The 20,192-nt window shown below is 45.9% G+C and overlaps 1 protein-coding gene across 1 annotated transcript in view; it reads left to right on the top strand.

Moving 5' to 3' along the window:
- Positions 1-212: 212 nt before the first annotated feature.
- FAM189A1 (family with sequence similarity 189 member A1) overlaps positions 213-20,192 on the top strand; it is a 442,533-nt gene continuing 422,553 nt past the window's right edge. The window contains exon 1 of the mRNA XM_025390663.1: positions 213-431. Coding sequence (XP_025246448.1) covers positions 213-431 — 219 coding nt within the window. The remainder of the gene's footprint in view (positions 432-20,192) is intronic.

The following is a 20,192-nucleotide window of genomic DNA, read 5'->3' on the forward strand; positions in this document are numbered from 1 at the left end:
GCATGGGCGCGGGCACCGGCGTGGGCTGCGGGCTCCCGGCTCCCAGCCCGGCCCGGCCCGCTCCCGGCGCGCGGCCGCCGCGGCCCCCGTAGCCGGCTGGGAGGCCGTCCCCGCACCCGGCGCAACTTGCCTCGGACCCTCTGTGAGGAGAGGCGGCGGCGGCGCGCGCCGGGCCGGGCGAGAGCGGGCGAGGCGTGCGGGCGCCCGGCGCGATGCCTCCGGCCGGCAGCTCCCGAGCGCCGCGTCCCGCCGCGCTGCCCCGCAGCCTGTCCCGCCTGCCCGAGTGCCCGGGCCGCTCCCGCATCGTGCTGGCGCTCGGGGCCACGCAGATGGCGCTCGGATGCCTCATCGTGGCAGTCAGCTTCGCCGCGCTGGCGCTCACCACCTCGGCCCGCGTCCGCCACTCCTGCCCCTTCTGGGCAGGCTTCTCGGTGAGTGTCCGCGGCCAGACGGGGACGGGCTCCGGGTACTGCGCGGGCCAGGGGAGCGAGGCGCTGCGGCCGCCGGGACGCCACCGCGGGCGGCAAGTTCCGGGCTCCAAAGCCGGGGCCGAGCAGCTGCAGCGCGGGGCGCAGTTCGAAACTCCGAGCAGAATAACTCCAGGGCCCGGCTCGCCGCTCTCGGAGCATCGCGTTCCTGCTCCTATTGCGCTGATTCCCGGAGTTACTTTTCTTAGAGGAAACAGCAGCCAGGCGCCCGCCGTCCTCCGAGCCCGCAGCGGCCGGAGGGAGCGCCGGGGACACGACCTCGCCAGCCGAGCGGCGGAGGCCGAGGCGAGGAGGTGGAATCCGACCCGGAGCGGAGCAGCGTGTGGGCGCGCCTCTTGCCTTCGCGGCTGCCCTGGCCAGGGGTGTGAGGGGGTGGGCGCGGGGCGCGTCCCGTCTGGTTTTGGGTCAGTCCGGCTATCGGGGACCGGCCAGCCACTGTGGTCACTCGCCGACTTGGCTTCGGGGACTTGTGGTTTCCCGCGTCCGCCCAGAACGGCGTGGTTTGTGGGCAGCGGGACTGGGCAGGCGACCCGCATCCGGCATCCTGGGGCAGGGGCCAGGGGGCGGGGGCCGGGGGACGGGCAAGGTGCGGGGGCCGTGGCTGCTTTCGGAGCTCCAGACCTTAAGGATGACCGATTTTCAGACTCTTAACCACTAAATCAGAGAAGCCAGTGATGAACACATCTCCATAGGAGAAAGACACCAGTACATCTCTATTAAAGTGACTGTCCCCAAGAGTTAATTTTTGGCGTTTTGTAGCATTTTGATGCAAGTTGTTTTTTTCCCTATATTAACAAAGAATGGACGTTATGGGAATGGGAGAGATACATATGCAGAGCAGATATTTATGAAGAGTGGCGCTTGTTCTGAGAACTCTTGACATCTGTAACTGCATTTGGTGTATCGTGCTGAAATACATCGCATAGGCTTGTTAACTCAGTATGTTTTAATTCCATCTACAGAAATCCAAACCATTCCTTTATAACTAATGTTTGCTATTTGTTCTTGAGTTTTAAAATTTGAAAACATTCGTCCAGCCTTGCTTATTTGTTTTTTCATAATAGTCTTTGTTCTTTAAGTTCATTGCATGGCTTTTACCATAAGATCTGAGCAAAATTGCCTCTGGAAACCTCTATCGATACAGGTGTGGTTGTTCATCCTAATGGGGGTATTAAGTTTCAAAGCTTATTTCAGATCAAGGGTGAGCCTTGGAGAGCTGAATAGGAACAACAGACTGTGTGGTCACAGCTGGGAGTGTTCAAAGGAAAGAGAGGAGGTTGGAGGCAAGCACACGGGAGCCGTGATTTAAATGCCCCTCTCTATATAGTTTTCACACATCTGTTGCTCAGTTTTTACCATTGTTTAATATACATTGTTTTCATGTCTGTCGAGCGGTCATTGAGGTTAAAGTCTGCTGGATCCAGCCTACAGGTGGCAGACTGGTGAATTAGCTCCACGTCCTGGCTCCTCCCTGAGCCCCCCCCCCCCCTTTCCTGGTTTAGCCTTGGGTTCCCAGGGGTGTGGAGAGAGAACTGCCTCTTAATGATAAACCTAAAGGGGAAAACATGAATTGGACACAGTAGAAAAGCTTATTTATGTGGAAAGTGCACATCCCCTACATTTTAGTTTAAAGAGTTAAATAAATGTGTAAAACAGTTAATTCAGTTTGCATTTACAGTGTTATTCTCTTCAACAACTCTAACCTGTTTTTTTTTTTTTTTTTTTTTTATAGGCAGGATCTTGCTCTTTTTTCCAGGCTGGAGTGCAGTGGCACTATCATAGCTCATTGCACCCTGGAACTCCTGGACTGCAGCGATCCTCCTGCCTCTGCCTCGCAAGTAGCTAGGACTGCAGGTGTGTACCACCATGCGTGGCTAATATTAAAAACTTTTTTTTTTTTTTAAGAGATGGGGGTCTCATTATGTTGCCCAGGCTGGATTCAAGGGATGCTCCTGCCTCGGCCTCCCAAAGCACTGAGATTACAAGCTTGAGCCACTGTGCTCGGCCTATAACCTGTTCTAACTTCTTATGATTCAGAGTAATTCCACACAGTTCTCCTACGTATGGACGTTCCTCTAGGCTCTGGAGATCAACAATGAACACAGCACACTCTGCTTACATTTTGGAGATTATAAGATGACTTCTGTCCTGGGTCCTCCATCTCCCACCCACCTATTTTTTCATGGGCTTCTTTTCTGTCTTCAAACCTACTTTGCTGCAAGCACCTTGAAAGTTCTTTCAGTACGGTACAGTGTATACCATTTTTCACCTGTTGTCTGCAACCCTTTGCAGAAATGATGATTCGTTCCTGCTGCATTGAGACAGGTTTGCATGTTAACATGGTTGTGAGTAGGGAACGCTGACCCATTGCCGTATATATGTCTGCCTGCTGGGATTGGTGCAACTGCCTTGCCAAGGTTTCTTCATTTAAGAATGGCAACTGGGCTGGCTGGGCTGGCTTCATACAGAAATGCACACTGTGGGGCTTAGGGCTTCCCTCTGGTTTCTCTAAATCTTCTAAAATGAGACCTATGTGCTCTTTAGCAACATATGGCTTTCTAGGCCCTCTCTTTGGTTTGCACATGGTGAAAACCCATTGTAAAAAGAACTCTCCTAGCTTTAAGAAACAAAATTATTAGCTAAGACAGACAGCCCATACTTAGTGAGCACTTACTTATTGTGTGTGTAACAGCCCATTACTCTGGTGGCCTCTGCCTGCTGGTGCTCAGGGTTTTGTGTGGTTCCCTCTGCTTGAGTTTGGACTGGGCCTCTGATTTGTCTTAGCCAGTGGAACACAGCGGAACTGAGCCTGACTCTGTTCTGAGCCAAAGCCTTAAGAAATCTTGGTGCTTCTGCTGAGTAAACTGAGGGGAAGAGGGATGAGTGACTTACTCAAGGTCACTCAGCTACGAAGTAGCTTTGAACTTAGTTACTCTGACTTTTTAGAGGCCAAACTCCTGCTAACCATTAGGCAGAAGGGGATGAAATAAAGCATGCTGGTAAAGGGGTCCACTTCAGCAAGGAGGCTCTCTGTTTCTTAGGAAAAGCATAAAACATGCCTGGAAAGGTGAAGATACAAGAGAAATTTAAGGAGCCATTCCATTGGGCCAAGTTGAAGAAGTTGAAGGTTGAAAGGGGAGGACTCGGCAAGGTTGGAGACAGGAGTGGGTGGCAGGCCTGGCCGGAGGTCTGTGATGAACACAGAGCTGTGCAGTTTCCGTTGTTTGAGTACCCCTGCAGATGGTTTTCTTGTGCTGGGCTGTGCCAGCCAGTGAGTCAGCAGGTGGATCAGTTCCCTTGTGGATAGACATCCTGCCCATTTTGAGAGGTAATGAGCTGTGTTCATAGTTTAGAAGACTGAGAGAGCTGGATGGAGGTCTTGAATGGTTATCCTTTAATACAGTAGTTTGTTATTTCTCTTGGAGATTTTATCAATGCCCAGAACTCAGGGGCAAACAGGTACATTGTGAGTTATCCACATTACCAGTTACATATGTTGATAAAGACATAACTATTGTGAGCGGACGCTCTCTCTCTCTCTCTGTGTGTGTGTATGTGTGTGTGTATTTTTCCTTTAAAAAGCAACTCCACTGGATTTTTTTCATACTCTGAAAGTAATATATAAAAAGTAAAACTAACTGAAAATAAAAAAGTGGCTGGGCATGGTGGCTCACGCCTGTAATCCCAACACTTTGGGAGACTGAGGCGGGTGGACCACCTGAGCTCAGGAGTTGGAGACCAGCCTGGCCAGCGTGGCGAAACCCTGTCTCTACTAAAAATACAAAAATTAGCCAAGTGTAATGATGAGTGCCTGTAATCCCAGCTACTCGAGAGGCTGAAGCAGGAGAATCACTTGAGCCCAGGAGGCGGAGGTTGCAGTGAGCCAAGATCATGCCATTGCACTCCAGCCTGGAGGACAAGAGTGAAACTCCATCTCAAAAAAAAAAAAAATATATATATATATATATACACACATACACACACACACACACAAACAATATATAGCTTTTGTCTACCCCAATTCTCCACCCATAGACCACTGGTATTACCAGTGTTGTTTAATGTAGTCCTTCCACGCTTTCCTTTACAATCATAAAATGTATTAGAATATATATAAATGTGTATGGAAAATGTTTCTTTTCTTTTAAAAAACAATTTACAAAAATGACATTATATCACCCATATTACTCTGTAACTTCTTTAAAAAATTTAATGTATAACGAATATTCCCAGCCATAACTCATTATTTAACACATTATTTTTAATGGCTGTGGAATAGTCCAAAGTATGAATTATTACAAGTTACTCAGTTATTCTCCCGCTGGGAATAATCTCTGCCAGTTCTGTGTCTCTGCAAACAGTGCTGCTTATCCAGCCCGAGATGCCACTGCTTTTTTATTTTGAGGGTAGATTCCCCAAAGTGGAATTGTTAGTCAACGAGTATTCAAATTGGGAGTTTTGTTAGCTATTTCTGGATTAATTTTCACAGAAGAATGTAGGCACATCCACCCGCAGAAGCCTACAGTGTGTGCCCCTTTTCCTGTCCTCTTGCAGTGTGGGATGTTAGCAATGCTGAGCATTTTTATGAATTTAATAGAGGCAGAAGGATATTTCATTGGATCTGGATTTCCATGGATACTTTATTATGTGTTGCAAATATTTTCTCACTTTGCTTAATTTTTGGTTTCTTGCCAGATAGACAATTTTAAAACTTTTAATATAATGCATCAATTTTGGGAGTACTGACAGTTTTATCATATTAAATCTTCCAATTCAGAAACAGAGTATGTCTCTTCATTTCTTTGTTCCTTGTTTTATGCCCGTCAGAACATGTTTTATGGGGATGTATTCATGGTGGCAAAGTAGTTTTTCAGTCTCCCCTGAACTCCTCCTGGAAGCTAAACCAATCAGCAAGACAGCTGTAGATAAAGCCCAAAGAGGATGGGTCAACAAAAGTGATGGGGACTCTCTCCCCTCCCCCCATTCCCAGGACTGGGTGGGTGTGCCCAAATCACCAGCATCAGAAGGACCTGGAGAAGAGCCGCAGTGACCTCAGGGGAGTGATGGGAAATGAAAGGAACTATTGACAGGTGGTGGAACCCAAAAACTACCATGAGCTGCTCACCCCTAAAAGTAGGATGGAAGTCTGGTGGACAGACCTGAGAGCAACTGGCAAAACTGGAAAGGGACTCCTAGGCTTCTGGTGACAGGTGAGAGCAACCAACTGTGTGTGGATGTGGGAGAATCAGCATCGATGTGGTGGCACAGGCCTTGGAGAATCTTAGAAACATACAGTAAGTCCTCCCTTCTAGAAGGACAGCACCTCACCTTGAGCAGAAATTACTGGAAACATACACCAAGTTGAGCAGAAGACAGATGGCAAGAGAAAGTAAGTTCAGAGGGTGGAGGTGTGGGGGGGGACCCCTAAGGAAAAAGATCTCAAAAACTGCTTTAACAGTGAAGGATAACATCAAAAGCTGAGAGCATATAGCCTTGGAAAAGAAAGACTTCAAAGTTCTAGAGCTGGAGCAAAGGACTAAAGGCAAGAGATCTTTCTGAGCTTTACAAAGGTTCTGGACTTGATGCTGGGAAACAAGTGGATACATGGAGAATTCCTATTTTGAGTCTTTCACAGATCAGTAGAGCCAAGTGGGAAAGCTATCCTAGTCCATCCCTTCATTAGGAACTTTCCTGTTTTATTAGGAACTTCCTCCTCATTTAATCATGGACAGCAAAAAAGGAATACGATCCCACCTCATGCAACATTTATTCAATGAAAACGTGATGAAAATGAACATAATGGTACTACTGAAAATGAGAGCACACCAGAAAAATTATAAATTAATATTTCAATATAAGCTAAAAGAAAATAAAGTTTCGTAAGGGTAGTATGAATCAGAAACTTTATTTTACTTATTTATTTATTTATTTATTTTTATTTCTTTATTTCTGAGGCAGAGTCTCACTGTGTTGCTCAGGCTGTTGATCTTGGCTCACTGCATCCTCTGCCTCCCGGGTTCAAGTGATTCTCCTGCCTCAGCCTCAGCCTCCCAAGTAGCGTGATTTCAGGTGCATTCCACCACACCCAGCTAATTTTTGTGTTTTTAGTAGAGATGTGGTTTTGCCTGTTAGCCAGGCCAGTCTCCAACTCCTGACCTCAGGTAGTCAGCCCACCTTGGCCTCCCAAAGTGCTGGGATTATAGGCATGAGTGACTGCTCCCATCCTGAATCAGAAATTGTAAAAACTACAAAAGATATGGCTAGATAACAGGAAATTATGAAAGGCGAACAGAAAGATGTCAGAAAAGAGTTTGGAAAAAACGAGTTTCAAAAATGAAGACTAAGTTAGAAGGAACACAGGAGCAGATATTCTTAGGAAGCATGGAAATAAAAATAGAGGATGAAAAGGAGAAAAATAATAAAAAAAGAAGAGAATAAAGTGAATTAAAGGAATGTAGGACACAGGCAAAGGAGGTCCAATATATGTATAATTAGTGTCCAGGGACAGAAAAACAAAGCAATAGAATAGCATAAATATTTAGAACTATAATGCAAGAAAACTTTCCTAAAATAAAAGAAGACTTGAAAGGATGCATTGTGTAACTGGGAGAAATCAATGGAGAATAGTCAGCATTGACATGTTTCCCTGTAAAATAATGGATTTTATTTATTTATTTATTTATTATACTTTAAGTTCTAGGGTACATGTGCACAACGTGCAGGTTTGTTACATATGTATACATGTGCCATGTTGGTGTGCTGCACCCATTAACTTGTCATTTACATTAGGTGTATCTCCTAATGCTATTCCTCGCCACTCCCCCCACCCCATGACAGCCCCTGGTGTGTGATGTTCCCCTCCCTGTGTCCAAGTGTTCTCATTGTTCACTTCCCGCCTGTGAGTGAGAACATGCGGTGTTTGATTTTTTGTCCCAGTGATAGTTTGCTGAGAATGATGGTTTCCAGCTGCATCCATGTCCCTACAAAGGACATGAACTCATCCTTTTTTATGGCTGCATAATATTCCATGGCGTATATGTGCCATATTTTCTTAATCCAATGTATCATTGATGGACATTTGGGTTGGTTCCAAGTTTTTGGGTTTTTTTTTGTTTTTTTTTGTTTTTTTTTGAGACAGAGCCTTGGCTGTGTCGCCCAGGCTGGAGTGCAGTGGTGCGATCTCAGCTCACTGCAAGCTCCGCCTCCTGGGTTCATGCCATTCTCCTGCCTCAGCCTCCCGAGTAGCTGGGACTACAGGCGCCGCCACCTCGCCCGGCTATTTTGTATTTTTGGTAGAGACGGGGTTTCACCGTGTTAGCCAGGACGGTCTTGATCTCCAGACCTCGTGATCTGCCCACCTCGGCCTCCCAAAGTGCTGGGATTACAGGCGTGAGCCACCGCCAAGTCTTTGGATTTTAAAGATAAGAAAAAAAACAAACCTGACAGGGTGTGGTGGCTCACGCCTGTAATCCCAGCACTTTGGGAGGCTGACGTGGGTGGATCACATGAGCCAGGAGTTGAAGACCAGCCTGGACAACATGGCCCATTTCTACTGAAAATGCAAAAAATTAGCTGGACATGGTGGCACGTGGCTGTAGTTCTAGCTACTCGGGAGGCGGAGGTGGGAGGATCACCTGAGTCTGGGAGGTTGAGACTACAACCAGCTGAGATTGCACCGCTGCACTCCAGTCTGGGTGACAGAGAGACACCCTATCTCAAAAACAAAACAAAACAAAAAACACCAAAAAAACCCAAAAACCCAACAACAAAACACACACACACAGAACCCTCCCTTGGGCATCAGGTAAAAAGTCCTAGTCATTTGGAGATATGGTGCACTGGAATGCTCGTAGCCAAATTCTATGCTAAAAAACAATGAAACTCTCTCTCAATATTGTTTTCTGGATAGGTTTTGAAATAATTTTTAACTTATAGAAAAGTTACACAACAGAACCAAGAATTCCTGTGTCTCTTCTCTTAAATTCCCGAGTTGTAAACATTTTATTGCATGCACCCCGTGGCTTGAGCTTGTGCACATTCTCTTTCTCAAGGTAAAAAAAGATCTCAATTATCATTAGTTTTTTTCTCAGTGTTTTGGGAGAAAGTTGTGGATGTGACGCTGCTTCACCCCCAAAAAACTCAGTGTATATTCTCACCACTCATGGATGCTCTTTATGTACTCATTATGAGCCTCTCCAAATTAGGAAATCAGCTCTTTATGTACTCATCATAAGCCTCTCCAAATTAGGAAATCAACATTGGAAGAATATTGTTATCCAATCTGTAGACCCCATTCCAATTTCATCACCTGCCCAAATAGTGTTTCTTTTTCTTCTCTGGCCCACGGTCCTGCCCAGGAGCATGCGCACTTCTCGTGTGCCTTCATTCTCCTCAGCCTTCCTCTCTGTGTCACGTTTTCCACAGTTTTGAAGGGCACAGGCCTTGCATTCTGTAGGATGACCCTGAACCTAGATCCATCTGATTTATCCTCATGGCCAGACTCAGCTCATGCATTCTTGGCAGGACAATCCCAAAGATGATGCCCTGCTTTTCTCAATGCATCGCATCGGAGGCATTGATGTTAGCCTTCCCACCACTGGTGATATTCACCTTGATCACTTAATGATATTGCTGTCCGCCAGGTGTTATTATTTTAAATTCACCATTTCCCCTTTGATTATAGTTTGTGTGAGGAAGTCTCAGATTATGCCAGTATCCTGTTTCTGGTCAAACCTCTATCTTTCAACTTCACATCTGTTGATGATTGCCATCCAAACCAGCCTCCTCTATGATGGTTGCCAAGTCATAACTTTCTCTTTCCATTCCTTTGACATTATTTATTTTATTATTATTATTATTATTATTACTACTATTATTTTTGAGACGGAGTCTCGCTCTGTCGCCCAGGCTGGAGTGCAGTGGCGTGATCTCGGCTCACTGCAAGCTCCGCCTCGTGGGTTCACGCCATTCTCCTGCCTCAGCCTCCCAAGTAGCTGGGACTACAGGCGCCCGCCACCACACCTGGCTAATTTTTGTGTATTTTTAGTAGAGACGGGGTTTCACCGTGTTAGCCAGGATGGTCTCAATCTCCTGACCTCGTGATCTGCCCACCTCGGCCTCGCAAAGTGCTGGGATTATAGGCGTGAGCCATCGCACCTGGCCCATTCCTTCTACATTTATTAATTGTTATTCTACTGTAGGAAGAGCTTTCCCATTCTCTCCTATGTATGTATGTATATATGTATGGATTTATGAATTCATTTTAGAACATGGGGGTGCAGATATCTCTTCATTCATACGGTTTTCATCTTCTTTGGTTATATACCCAAAGGTGGAATTGCTGCATGGGACAGTTCTATTTTTAAGTTTTAAAGGAGCTTTGGTACTGTTTTCCATAATGGCTGTACTAACTTACCTTCCCACCAACAAAGAAATTGTTCCCCTTTCTCCATATCTTTGCCAACACTTACTGTCTTTTGTCTTTTTGAGAATAGCCATTCTAACAGGTGTGAGATGATATCTCATTGTGGTTTAGATTTGCATTTCCCTGATGATTAGTTATGTTGAGCATTTTTTCATATCCCTGTTTGCCATTCATATGTCTTCTTTTAAAAAATGTGTATTCATGAACTCCAGCCACTCTCTCCTGTGCGTCTCCATTCTTCTAGCGGTTACACTTTCCTCTTTAACCATTTATTTAAATCTGTGTTTTCTGTTAGTACACCAGACTAAATGACAGCTGTGATCACAATCCCCCTTGCTCAAGCCAAATGGTTTCTTTATACTTTCACCGCCCCCTCCTTGCCATCTTCTACTCTGTAGCCCCACAGGAAGAATCCCTGCCCTGGTTCCTTTAAAATAATTCTTCAAAAGAAAACGGACCTTGAACATTATACTGGGGTCTACATAATTTGAGTGTGTGAAAGAGATTTTTTTTTTTCCTTTGTATTTCACCTTTTTATTTGGGGGAACTTTGAACTGGAATTTTGAAAAGGTCAAAAGTACGGTATCTGATAGTTTTGTTGAAGAGTAAAGAAATTATGATAAAACCTAGGATGGTTTCTTCAGACTCTGTTGTTTCCATGTTTGATAGTGAGTTTAGACCATGTGGTTTTTTTTTTTTTTTTTTTTTTTTTGTCATTACAGAGCTCTTCTCAGGATGACAGTTATGGAAGGAATGATGTTGACAGACAGCAAAGGCTGGAACAGGGCTTCCTCTAAGTCCCCAGGACCTTGCCCTCCTTGGTTCTATTCCTGCATTTAGGCATTTAAAATTTTTTCCCCAGTTTTTTTTTTTTTTTTTTGAGACAGAGTTTCACTCTGTCACTCCAGCTAGAGTGCAATGGTGTGGTCTCTGCTCACTGCAACCTCTGCCTCCCCGTTTCAAGTGATTGTCCTGTCTCAGCCTCCCGAGTAGCTGGGTGCCATCATGCTCAGCTAATTTTTGTATTTTTGTAGAGATGGAGTTTCACCATGTTGGCCAGGCTGCTCTCGAACTCCTGACCTTGTGATCTGCCCACCTCGGCCTCCCAAAATGTTGGGATTACAGGTGTGAGCCACCGCACCCGGCCTTTCCCCAGTTTTATTGAGGTGTGATGATTGACAAAAAATTTGTCATATTTAAGGTATATGTCTAAGGTATACAGTATGGTGTTTTGATGTAAGTATACCTGTGTAGTGATTCCCACAATCAAGCTAACTAACGTATCCATCACCTGACATAGTGACCTCTGTGTGTGTGAACATTTACAATCTACTCCCTTAACAGACTTCAGGTATACAAGACAGTATTATTAACTGTACTTGCCAGGCTGTACATTAGAACCCCAGTACAGATTCATCTTTTAACTGAAAACGTGCACACTTTGACCAACGTCTCCCCATTTTTGATAGCATGTTTTGGAATTGTAGTTTCAATTTATAAGCTTGGACTGCTCTTAGCTCCACTTCCAACTGCTGATAAAAGTGTCATAATTTACCTGAAGGACGTGGTACAGTGAGATGGAGGGTGATGCAGGCAGCCCACAGGAATGGAGGATGTTAAAACACTGGCATTTGCGGGGGAGGAAGGGGTGTTGGTGAGTCAAGTATTAGGGTATAATAAATGTAAACAAACTACTTCTTTTACATCCCAGCTACTAGAGCCTATGACATAATTATTACATAAACATTCAAGTTATTTGTTCTAAAATAAATCCATAAAGTTTAAGCTCACTGTTTTGCAGAGAAAACAGAGAACATGTGGAACTTCATGAAAAAGCAAATTTTTATTTGAAAAGTAAACCTCGAAGTTAACTAATTATAAGAGATGTGCTGGCTTCTCATCTGTAATGAGAAATTACAGATAATGGCTTTGATAGTGAATAGGGATAGTGATTTTGAAAGACATTTTTGGAACCCTCAGCAGAATTTGAAAGGATTATGATAATGATACCTACTTAACATGTTAATAAGCAACTTAGCCACAGTGAGCATGTCCTTATCAGTCTCTTGATTTTTAAAAAAACCACATCTTTTTTCAATTATACCCGAGTTCTTTTCTACCATTTACAAAGGGATACTATGTTTTTAGAAACTGATTTCTGACCCAGTGTCAGAAAAAAGCAGAGGAACATAGCGTCTGCTTTGCACCTGCCAGTTCATTAAATCCAGCATTGGTGACACCCAGGTCCTTTCTCTGGGCCTGCCCCTGTCTTTGGTGCCTTGAGAGGGTATGAGACACCCCAGAACGGACTCTTCAAGAAGAGGAAGTAACACCTAGGAAACACGAGTAGGTTAACAGGGCTGTGAGTCTGTCATAACATAGTCAATAGCTGCTCCTCAAGATTAGCTTTCTCTTTCGAAAAAAGAGAATGTGTTTAAAAAGTGTACATATAATTATATATACATTTCATGATACTTTGTGGCTTTATTGCCATATCATCAATAACAACAACAACAAAAAAAGAAGAAAACAAAAACCTTTGAAACCCCCTGAGCAAGGCACCTGTCCAGTGACTTCAAAAGTTCTACCTATGGTTGCTCCCACTGGCCCTGATGCATGCCTCTTGGTGAGTGGGGTGACATCCAAGAGAGTTTAAGGAAGTGGAGAAGCACTGTGTGTGTGTGGAGAAAAAGCCCTGCTGTGACATGCTCCCCTGGTACTGAAAGCACATCTGTCTGTCTGTCTATCTATCTGTCTGTCTGTCTGTCTGTCTGTCTATCTGACGTCTGGATGTGGGCAGAGCGTGTCAGCTGACGGCCTCACCTTTGGATGCATGGGCTGGGCATCGGCGTAGGTGAACTGCCTCTCCTGCCTTATCTTGGCCTAATATGAAGAGTGTCTGCTCTGGGGTATGACTTCTCAGTTTGAAAGCGGAAGAGGCCGATGGCTCATTTCTTTGGGGAGTGCAGCATTCTTTTCTTCTGCCTGAGAACACATACTAGTGCTGTGTGTGTGTGTGTATGTGTGTGCGCATATACTAATATATATTACATATAATGTATATTATATATTATATAATGTACTTTTCATATATTCTGTTATCTTTTTCATATATGATCTTTTCATATATTACTGATTGTTTTCATATATTTCTGTTAGCATCATCACCATAAAACATCCATGTATATATTAAAATATATATGTATGTATCTGTATAAAACCATATATATGTGTGCTTTATGATGGTGATGATGATGATGATAATGATGATAACAGCAGTATACGTTCATGGAAATAAACATTCAGACAGTATGGAAAGGTACAAAATGAAAGGCAAAACCTACTCCTCATCTCCTGCCCTCCCTATTCCTCAGAGTTAAATATTTCAACCCTCTGTTGTTACTTCTTTGGTGGCAACACACCATTGTCTTCATAATTGACATCACTGAAGAAGCATCTAATGCTAGCCTGGTTCATCTTCTTTTGCTGGTAACTAGCTTGCTCTTCTGGAAGCTGCTGGGGTCTACTCTTTGTTTTTGATTTTCTGATATTTTGCAGAACTTAGTGATGGGTCTTAGCTACTCAGTGTGTTCTTTCTTTAATGCCGAAAAGTTTGTTTCTTGAGTATTTCCTCAACTTTCGTTTCTGTTTTATGGAACTCCTGTTAGTTAGGTGTCTGACTTTGTTGTTGTTGTTGTTGTTGTTGTTTGAGATGGAGTCTCGCTCCATCGCCAGGCTGGAGTTCAGTGGCATAATCTTTCTCGGTTCACTGAAACCTCTGCCTCCTGGGTTCAAGCGATTCTCATGCCTTAGCCTCCTGAGTAGCTGGGACTACAGGTGCCCACCACCATGCCTGGCTAATTTTTTGTGTTTTAGTAGAGATGGGTTTTCACCATGTTGGCCAGGATGGCCTTGATCTCCTGACCTCAGGCCTCCCAAAGTGCTGGGATTACAGGCGTGAGCCACTGTGCCTGGCCAGGTTGACTTTCTATGTTGATCATCCAGGTGTCTTAACTTCTCTCTCACAGTTTCGACTGCTGTGCTTTTTGCTTTGTAATCCAGGAGATTTCTTTAATTCCGTCTTCTGGACCACCTATTGAATTTTAATTTTTATTTATTTACTTTCAGTTGTATAGATTTATGGGGTAGAAGTATAGTTTTGTTACATGCACAGATCGCATAGTGGTGAAGTCAGGGCTTTTGGGGTATCCATCACCCAAATACTGAACATTGTACCCATTAAGTACACAGTGACACAGGGTTGGACAGTTGAAAGGACTCTGAGACTTCCCAGAGTATACTTGGGCAAGGCTTTCCTTTTTTTAAGAGTCGGGGTCTCGCTGTGTCACCCAGGCTGGAGTGCAGTGGTGTGATCACATTTCACTACAGCTTCAGACTCCTAGGCTCAAGCGATCCTCCCAAGTAGCTGGTACTATAGGCACTCAGGAGCATGCCCAGCTAATTTTTAAATTTTTTGTAGAGATGGGTTCTTGCTGTGTTGACCAGGCTGGTCTCAAACTCCTGGCCTCAAGCAACCCTCCTACCTCGGCCTCCCAAAGTATTGGGATTATAGGCATGAGCCACTTTGCCTGGCCCTAAGGCTTTCAGAAAGGGAAATGGTGCAGGGCAGGAGGAGGAAGGTCACACAGGCCAATACCAGAGAGGTCCAGCCTTCCCATGTGCTGCTCCCAGAGGCCTTTCTCTGTCACACGGGATGCACTTTGTCTTCAGATTGTGAATCATTAAGATGTTGGCGAGACTCTTGGCCTTGGGAGCAACAGGCTCATTGGAGGAGGAGTCTTTCCTACCCCTTTGGTCAGGTATCTAGAACCAGGATGCATGATGAGTTCAATAACAAAAACTCAGAGAACCAGGTGCAGACCATTATGCTGAACATTTTGTATAAACAATCTGACCATACAGGTTGCCGCCTGGTCAGTCTTGGACCCAACCATGGATTGACATTAGTTGCTAGTTGTTACATTTCACCTGGTTTGGCTGAAGATCTGAGTGGTGGTTCTAAGCCTCCTGGAGACTTTAGCACAGGGTTGCAACAGAACAAGTGAGATCAACTTGTTATTTTATACAGTATTTTTAATTCTCATTTATATTTTCTGCTACTTTTTCTTAGTATTTGTCTTACTTTTTGGTTGCATATTTTTTTCATTTCTACCTGAGGGTACTAATTGTAATTAAGTAAGATAAGTTTTGTAGTTTCCTCCGGGGTCAGTTTTTCTGTGGGTTGCTCTAAATCTTTATCTTTGATAGTTTTGGTTTTCCTTAACAGTCTGGTGGCCCTTGGTTGTCCTTTAATGTTTATACGGTTGATTAAAAGGTGCTTGGCATGTTTTCTTCTATGTCCCTGACCTCCCCATCAAATGAGGGAGTGGCCTAGCTCTGTCTGGATGTGGGCAGGGCATGTCAGCTGGTGGCCTCACCTTTGGATGCTTGGACTGGGCATCGGTGAGCTGCCTCTCCTGCCATATCTTGGCTAATATGAAGAATGTCTGCTCTGGGGCATGACTTTTCAGTTTGAAAGCGGAAGAAGCCGATGGTTCATTTCTTTGGGGAGTTCACATTATTTTTTCCTCTGCCTGAGAATGCATATCAGTGCTGTAAGTGCTGGCATGAGGCATGGGGGTCTGGAGACCTGGAATCCCTCTGTATTTCTGCAGGTAGCCTTTAGTCACCTGGTTTTTGATCCCATTTTTTGCTTTTGCTGTTGGAACCTGTGGACTCTGGGGGTTCCTAGGTGCAGCTCATCCTATCACCCTAAAGCCTCTCTCCTTCAGGTGCTGAATTGAGACTCTTCTCTCTGCTTCCTCTGCCAGTAACTAATCTTAACTCTTATTCGTGACTTTCAATGGCCGTCTTCCTCTCCTCTTCCACCCAAATGAACTCCATCAGCCGGAGAACTCCAGGGGAGCAGCTCACAGTCTCAGAGACTGATTAGCAGGGCCCATCTCCAGCTGGCTCTCTCTTGAGTCCTGACCCAGTTTTCGAAGTTTCATGCTATGTCTCTCTTTCCTTAGCCTGGTGGAAACTGTTTGGACCTCACTCTAGTTATTGCAAGAATAATAGTTTTGAAAATTTAAATTGACCCATTTTTTTTCTTTCTGTAAATCATATTGCCCTGCAGCTCTCCCACCCATTAAATCAAGGGTGTGCATTGCTTTGGGGGAAGAGTAGGTACTATCTAGAACAAAGACCTCATTACTCCGCTTTGAGTCCCGGCACTGACTTTCTTCAGTCTCAAGAGAGACTCCAGTCATGAAAACCAGGCTTTGTGGCAAGAGAAAAAGAATCACATTCCAGAAGTTTTCTGTTATATACTGAGAGCAAAGCTAGGAGGCCTGAAAATGGTTTTATTCTTCAGTCCCAAGGTGGCAGGATGGAGGAGATGACGGGAGAGAAGTTCCCCTGCAGCAGGGAGTGGAAAGGAAGGGGAAGGAGAAAGCCATGTGAGTCTAGGAGGAAGGACTCTGAGCAGGTGGAGAGATTTGGAGGTGAAGAAGCTTCTTGGGTCCCCAAGAAGGGACATAGCATCATAGCACCCTGTACTACTCCACATGATTGAATGAATAAGGACTGGACATTGGCCATCCCATCTGTCCCCTTGACCTCCATGTCTTCCACCATGATGGAGGAGCCATAAGATAGCACTAGGGGAGGAAAACGTGTATACCAGAGATGGACAAACTTTTTCTATACAGAAGAATCAGTGTTTAGGCTTTGTGGTCATCTGATCTTCTGTGGCAACTACTCAACTCTGCTGTCATAGTGTGGAGGCAGCCATAGACCATTCGAAAATGAATGGATATAGCTGTGTTCCAGTAGAACTTTGTTTATAAAAGCAGCAGGCCAGATTTGTCCCAGGGATCATAGTTTGTTGACCTCTGGTCTAGAAGATTGGGTCTGAAATTTCCCGTGGACAGTGTGTAGAATAAAGACACCTGCAAGTTTCCATGTTGCTGTGGGACATGTTAAACATAGCAGAGAGGGAAGAGACAGGTGCTGCCACTCAATGGTGGGCAAACAGACCTCCCTAGATGAGGCTGTGGGGCAGACCTCCATAGCTGGAACCTGTGGAGACTGTAGCCCAGTCTCAGAGAATCCTCAGGGCCACCCAAAACAGAGGTGTGGTGGAGCAGCAAGGGGAAATGGCCACGCTCCCTGGGAATGATGATTGTGCAGTGAGTGCCCCTGCAAGGGACACCCTGCAGTGGACACAGCAAGGGCAGGGCTGACTCTGAGAGATGGGGCCAGTGGAGCTTCACTGCAGCTGGTTAGCAGGAGGACATTCCTGGGCCCAGACTCCTGTCTCTCTGCCCCACCGGCCACTTCTGTCACTCACACAGGTCTCTGCATTTGAAGCTGTTACCTCTCTCCTCCTGACATCCCCCATTACTGACTTTACATCTGCACTTGGGCAAGTCATAGACACTTAAAATTCAGGATGTCCCCGACCAAGGTGCTCAGTTCCTCTCCAAATTAAGTGTCTTCTCCTCTGTTTTCAAGGAGTGGAACCACCATTCACCCAGTTCCTCCAACCAGACACCAGTGGTCCTTCCAAACACAGCCTCTTGTCATCCCACTGATTCTTCTTCAAAAATACTGACTTCTGCCCGCTGTGTCTCTCTTACCCAGATTATTCTGGTAGCCCCATAACTGGCTTCTTCACTTCTGCTCTTGTCCTTTCAATCTGCCCTTCACACAGCATCTGGAGAATCTTTATGATGCAAATGTGAAATGTCATATTCAGTTCCAGTTTTGGCCACTGTGGACCAGGTATTGGGACTAAACCAATGTCTAAGCTAGCAGAGCTGGATAGGTTGAATATGGGTTAGGTCAATGTGGTGGGCGGAATTGTCATCCCCCAGAGGAGTCCACATCCTAATCCCTAGAAGCTGCGAATCTGTGTCTCACATGGCAAAAAGGGACTTCGTGGATGTGATTCAGTTAAGGATTTTGAGAGAGGGAGACTATCCTGGATTATGTAGGCAGGCTCTGTGTAATCATGGGGGTCCTCCTAAGAGGGAGACAGAAGATCTGAGTCAGTAGTAGGAGGTGGGTGATGAACGCAGCGACTGGAATGATGAGAGGAAGAGAGTTACGAGCCAAGGAGGCCGGGTGCGGTGGCTCACGTCTGTAATCCCAGCACTTTGGGAGGCCAAAGCGGGCAGACTATGAGGTCAGGAGATCAAGATCATCCTGGCTAACACAGTGAAACCCTGTCTCTACTAAAAATACAAAAAACTAGCCGGGCGTGGTGGCGGGCGCCTGTAGTCCCAGCTACTCGGGAGGCTGAGGCAGGAGTTTGGCTTGAACCTGGGAGGCGGAGCTTGCGGTGAGCAGAGATCGCACCACTGTACTCCAGCCTGGGAGACAGAGCAAGGCTCTGTCTCAAAACAAACAAACAAAAAGAGTTATGAGCCAAGGAAGGCAGGCGGCCTTGGGAAGCCCAGAAAGGCAGGGAAGCAGTTTCCCCTCTGGATCCCCCAGGAGGAGCCCGGCCTGCGACCCCTGGAATTTAGCCCGGTGAGACTGATTTGTACCTCTCACCTCCAGAATGTAGGATGATAGCTGTGTGTTGCTATAAGTCACCAGGTTTGTGGCAGTTTGTTACAGCAGCAATAGGAAACTAATGCCGCTGAGGCACTAGGGGGACACAGGAGGGGAGGGTTGTTTACCTGCTGGTGGTCCAAAGATAGTTAGTCAGAAATCCAGGGGGGCTCAGCCACCTTGCACACAGGCCTGTGTGAGGTGAGGGGAGCAGGCGTGGCTTCCATACTGTTTAGATCCAAGGGCCTCCTCTGGTGAGTGCTGGTGGGGTGGGGACAGTCATCTGTATGTGAGACTGTAACTTGATCAATCACAAGAACTAATGAGTGCTTACTTTTTTGCCAGATGCGATTCTAACAGTGTTTCACATCAACTCATTTAAGCCTAGCAGTAAACCCTGAGGAATGGGTACTACGTCTTGTCCTCATTTTGTACAGCTGACCCTTGAACAGTACAGGGTTAGGGGCGCTGACTCCCTCTGCAGTTGAAAATTCACATATAACTTTTGACTCCCCCGAAACGTATCTACTAATAGCCTCATATTGACTGGAAATGTAAATAGATGATTAATACATCATTTGTATATGTGTTATATGCTGTATTAACATAAAGTAAGCTGGAGGAAAGAAAATATTAAGAAAATCATAAGGAAGAGAAAATATATTTACTGTTCATTAAGTGGAACTGGATCATCATAAAGATCTTCATCTTTGTCATCTTCCTATTGAGGGGGCTGAGGAGGAGGAGGAAGAGGAGGACTTAGTTTTGCTGTGTCAGGGTGGCAGAGAAGGAAGAGGTGGAGGAGGTGGAGGAGATGGAAGAGGAGTTGGAGGAGGTGGAAGAGGGAGGAGGAGGTGAAGAAGGAGGTGGAGGACCAGGTGGAGGAGAGGGTGGAAGACAAGGTGGAGGAGGTGAAAGAGGGTGGAGGAGGTGGAGGACAAGGAGGGAAGAGGAGATGGTGGAAGTGGAGGGTGAGGTGGAGGAGATGGAGGAGGAGCTAAAGGAGGTGGAAGAGGAGGTGGAGGAGGAGGTAGATGTGGTGGAGGATGAGGTGGCGGAGGTGGAGGACGAGGTGGAGAAGATGAAGGAGGAGGTGAAAGAGGAGGTAGAGGAGGTGGAGGAGGAGGTGAAGGAGGAGTTGGAAAAGGAGGTAATGGAGGAGGTAGATGAGATAGAGGAGGAGGTGGCAGAGATGGAGGATGAGGTGAAGGAGGAGGTAAAGGAGGTGGAAGAGGAGGTGGAGGAGGAGGTGGTGGAGGAGGTAGATGAAGTGGAGGAGGAGGTAGAGGAGGAGGTGGTGGATGAAGTAGAGGAGGTAGAGGTGAAGGATTAGGTGGAGGAGGTGGAAGGGGAGGTGGAGGAGGAGGTGGACAAGGTGGAGGAGGTGGAGGACATGGAGGAGGAGGTGAAGGAGGTGCAGGAGGTGGAGGAGGTGGAAGAGGTGGAGGAGGAGGTGGAGGAGGTGAAAGAGGAGGTGGATGAGGAGGTGGAGGAGGAGGAGGTGAAGGAGGTAGAGGACAAGGTGCAGGAAGTGGAGGGCGAGGTGGAGGAGGAGGTGGAGGAGGAGGTAGAGGAGGAGGTGGAGGAGGTGGAGGAGGAGGTGAAAGAGGTGGAGGAGGTAGAGGACATAGAAGAGGTGGAGGAGGTGGAGGACATAGAAGAGGTGGAGGAGGAGGTGGAGGAGGTAGAGAAACAGGTGGAGGAGGTGGAGGAGGAGG

Source organism: Theropithecus gelada, chromosome 7a, assembly GCF_003255815.1.
Source record: "Theropithecus gelada isolate Dixy chromosome 7a, Tgel_1.0, whole genome shotgun sequence".
NCBI classification, from domain to species: Eukaryota; Metazoa; Chordata; class Mammalia; order Primates; family Cercopithecidae; genus Theropithecus; species Theropithecus gelada.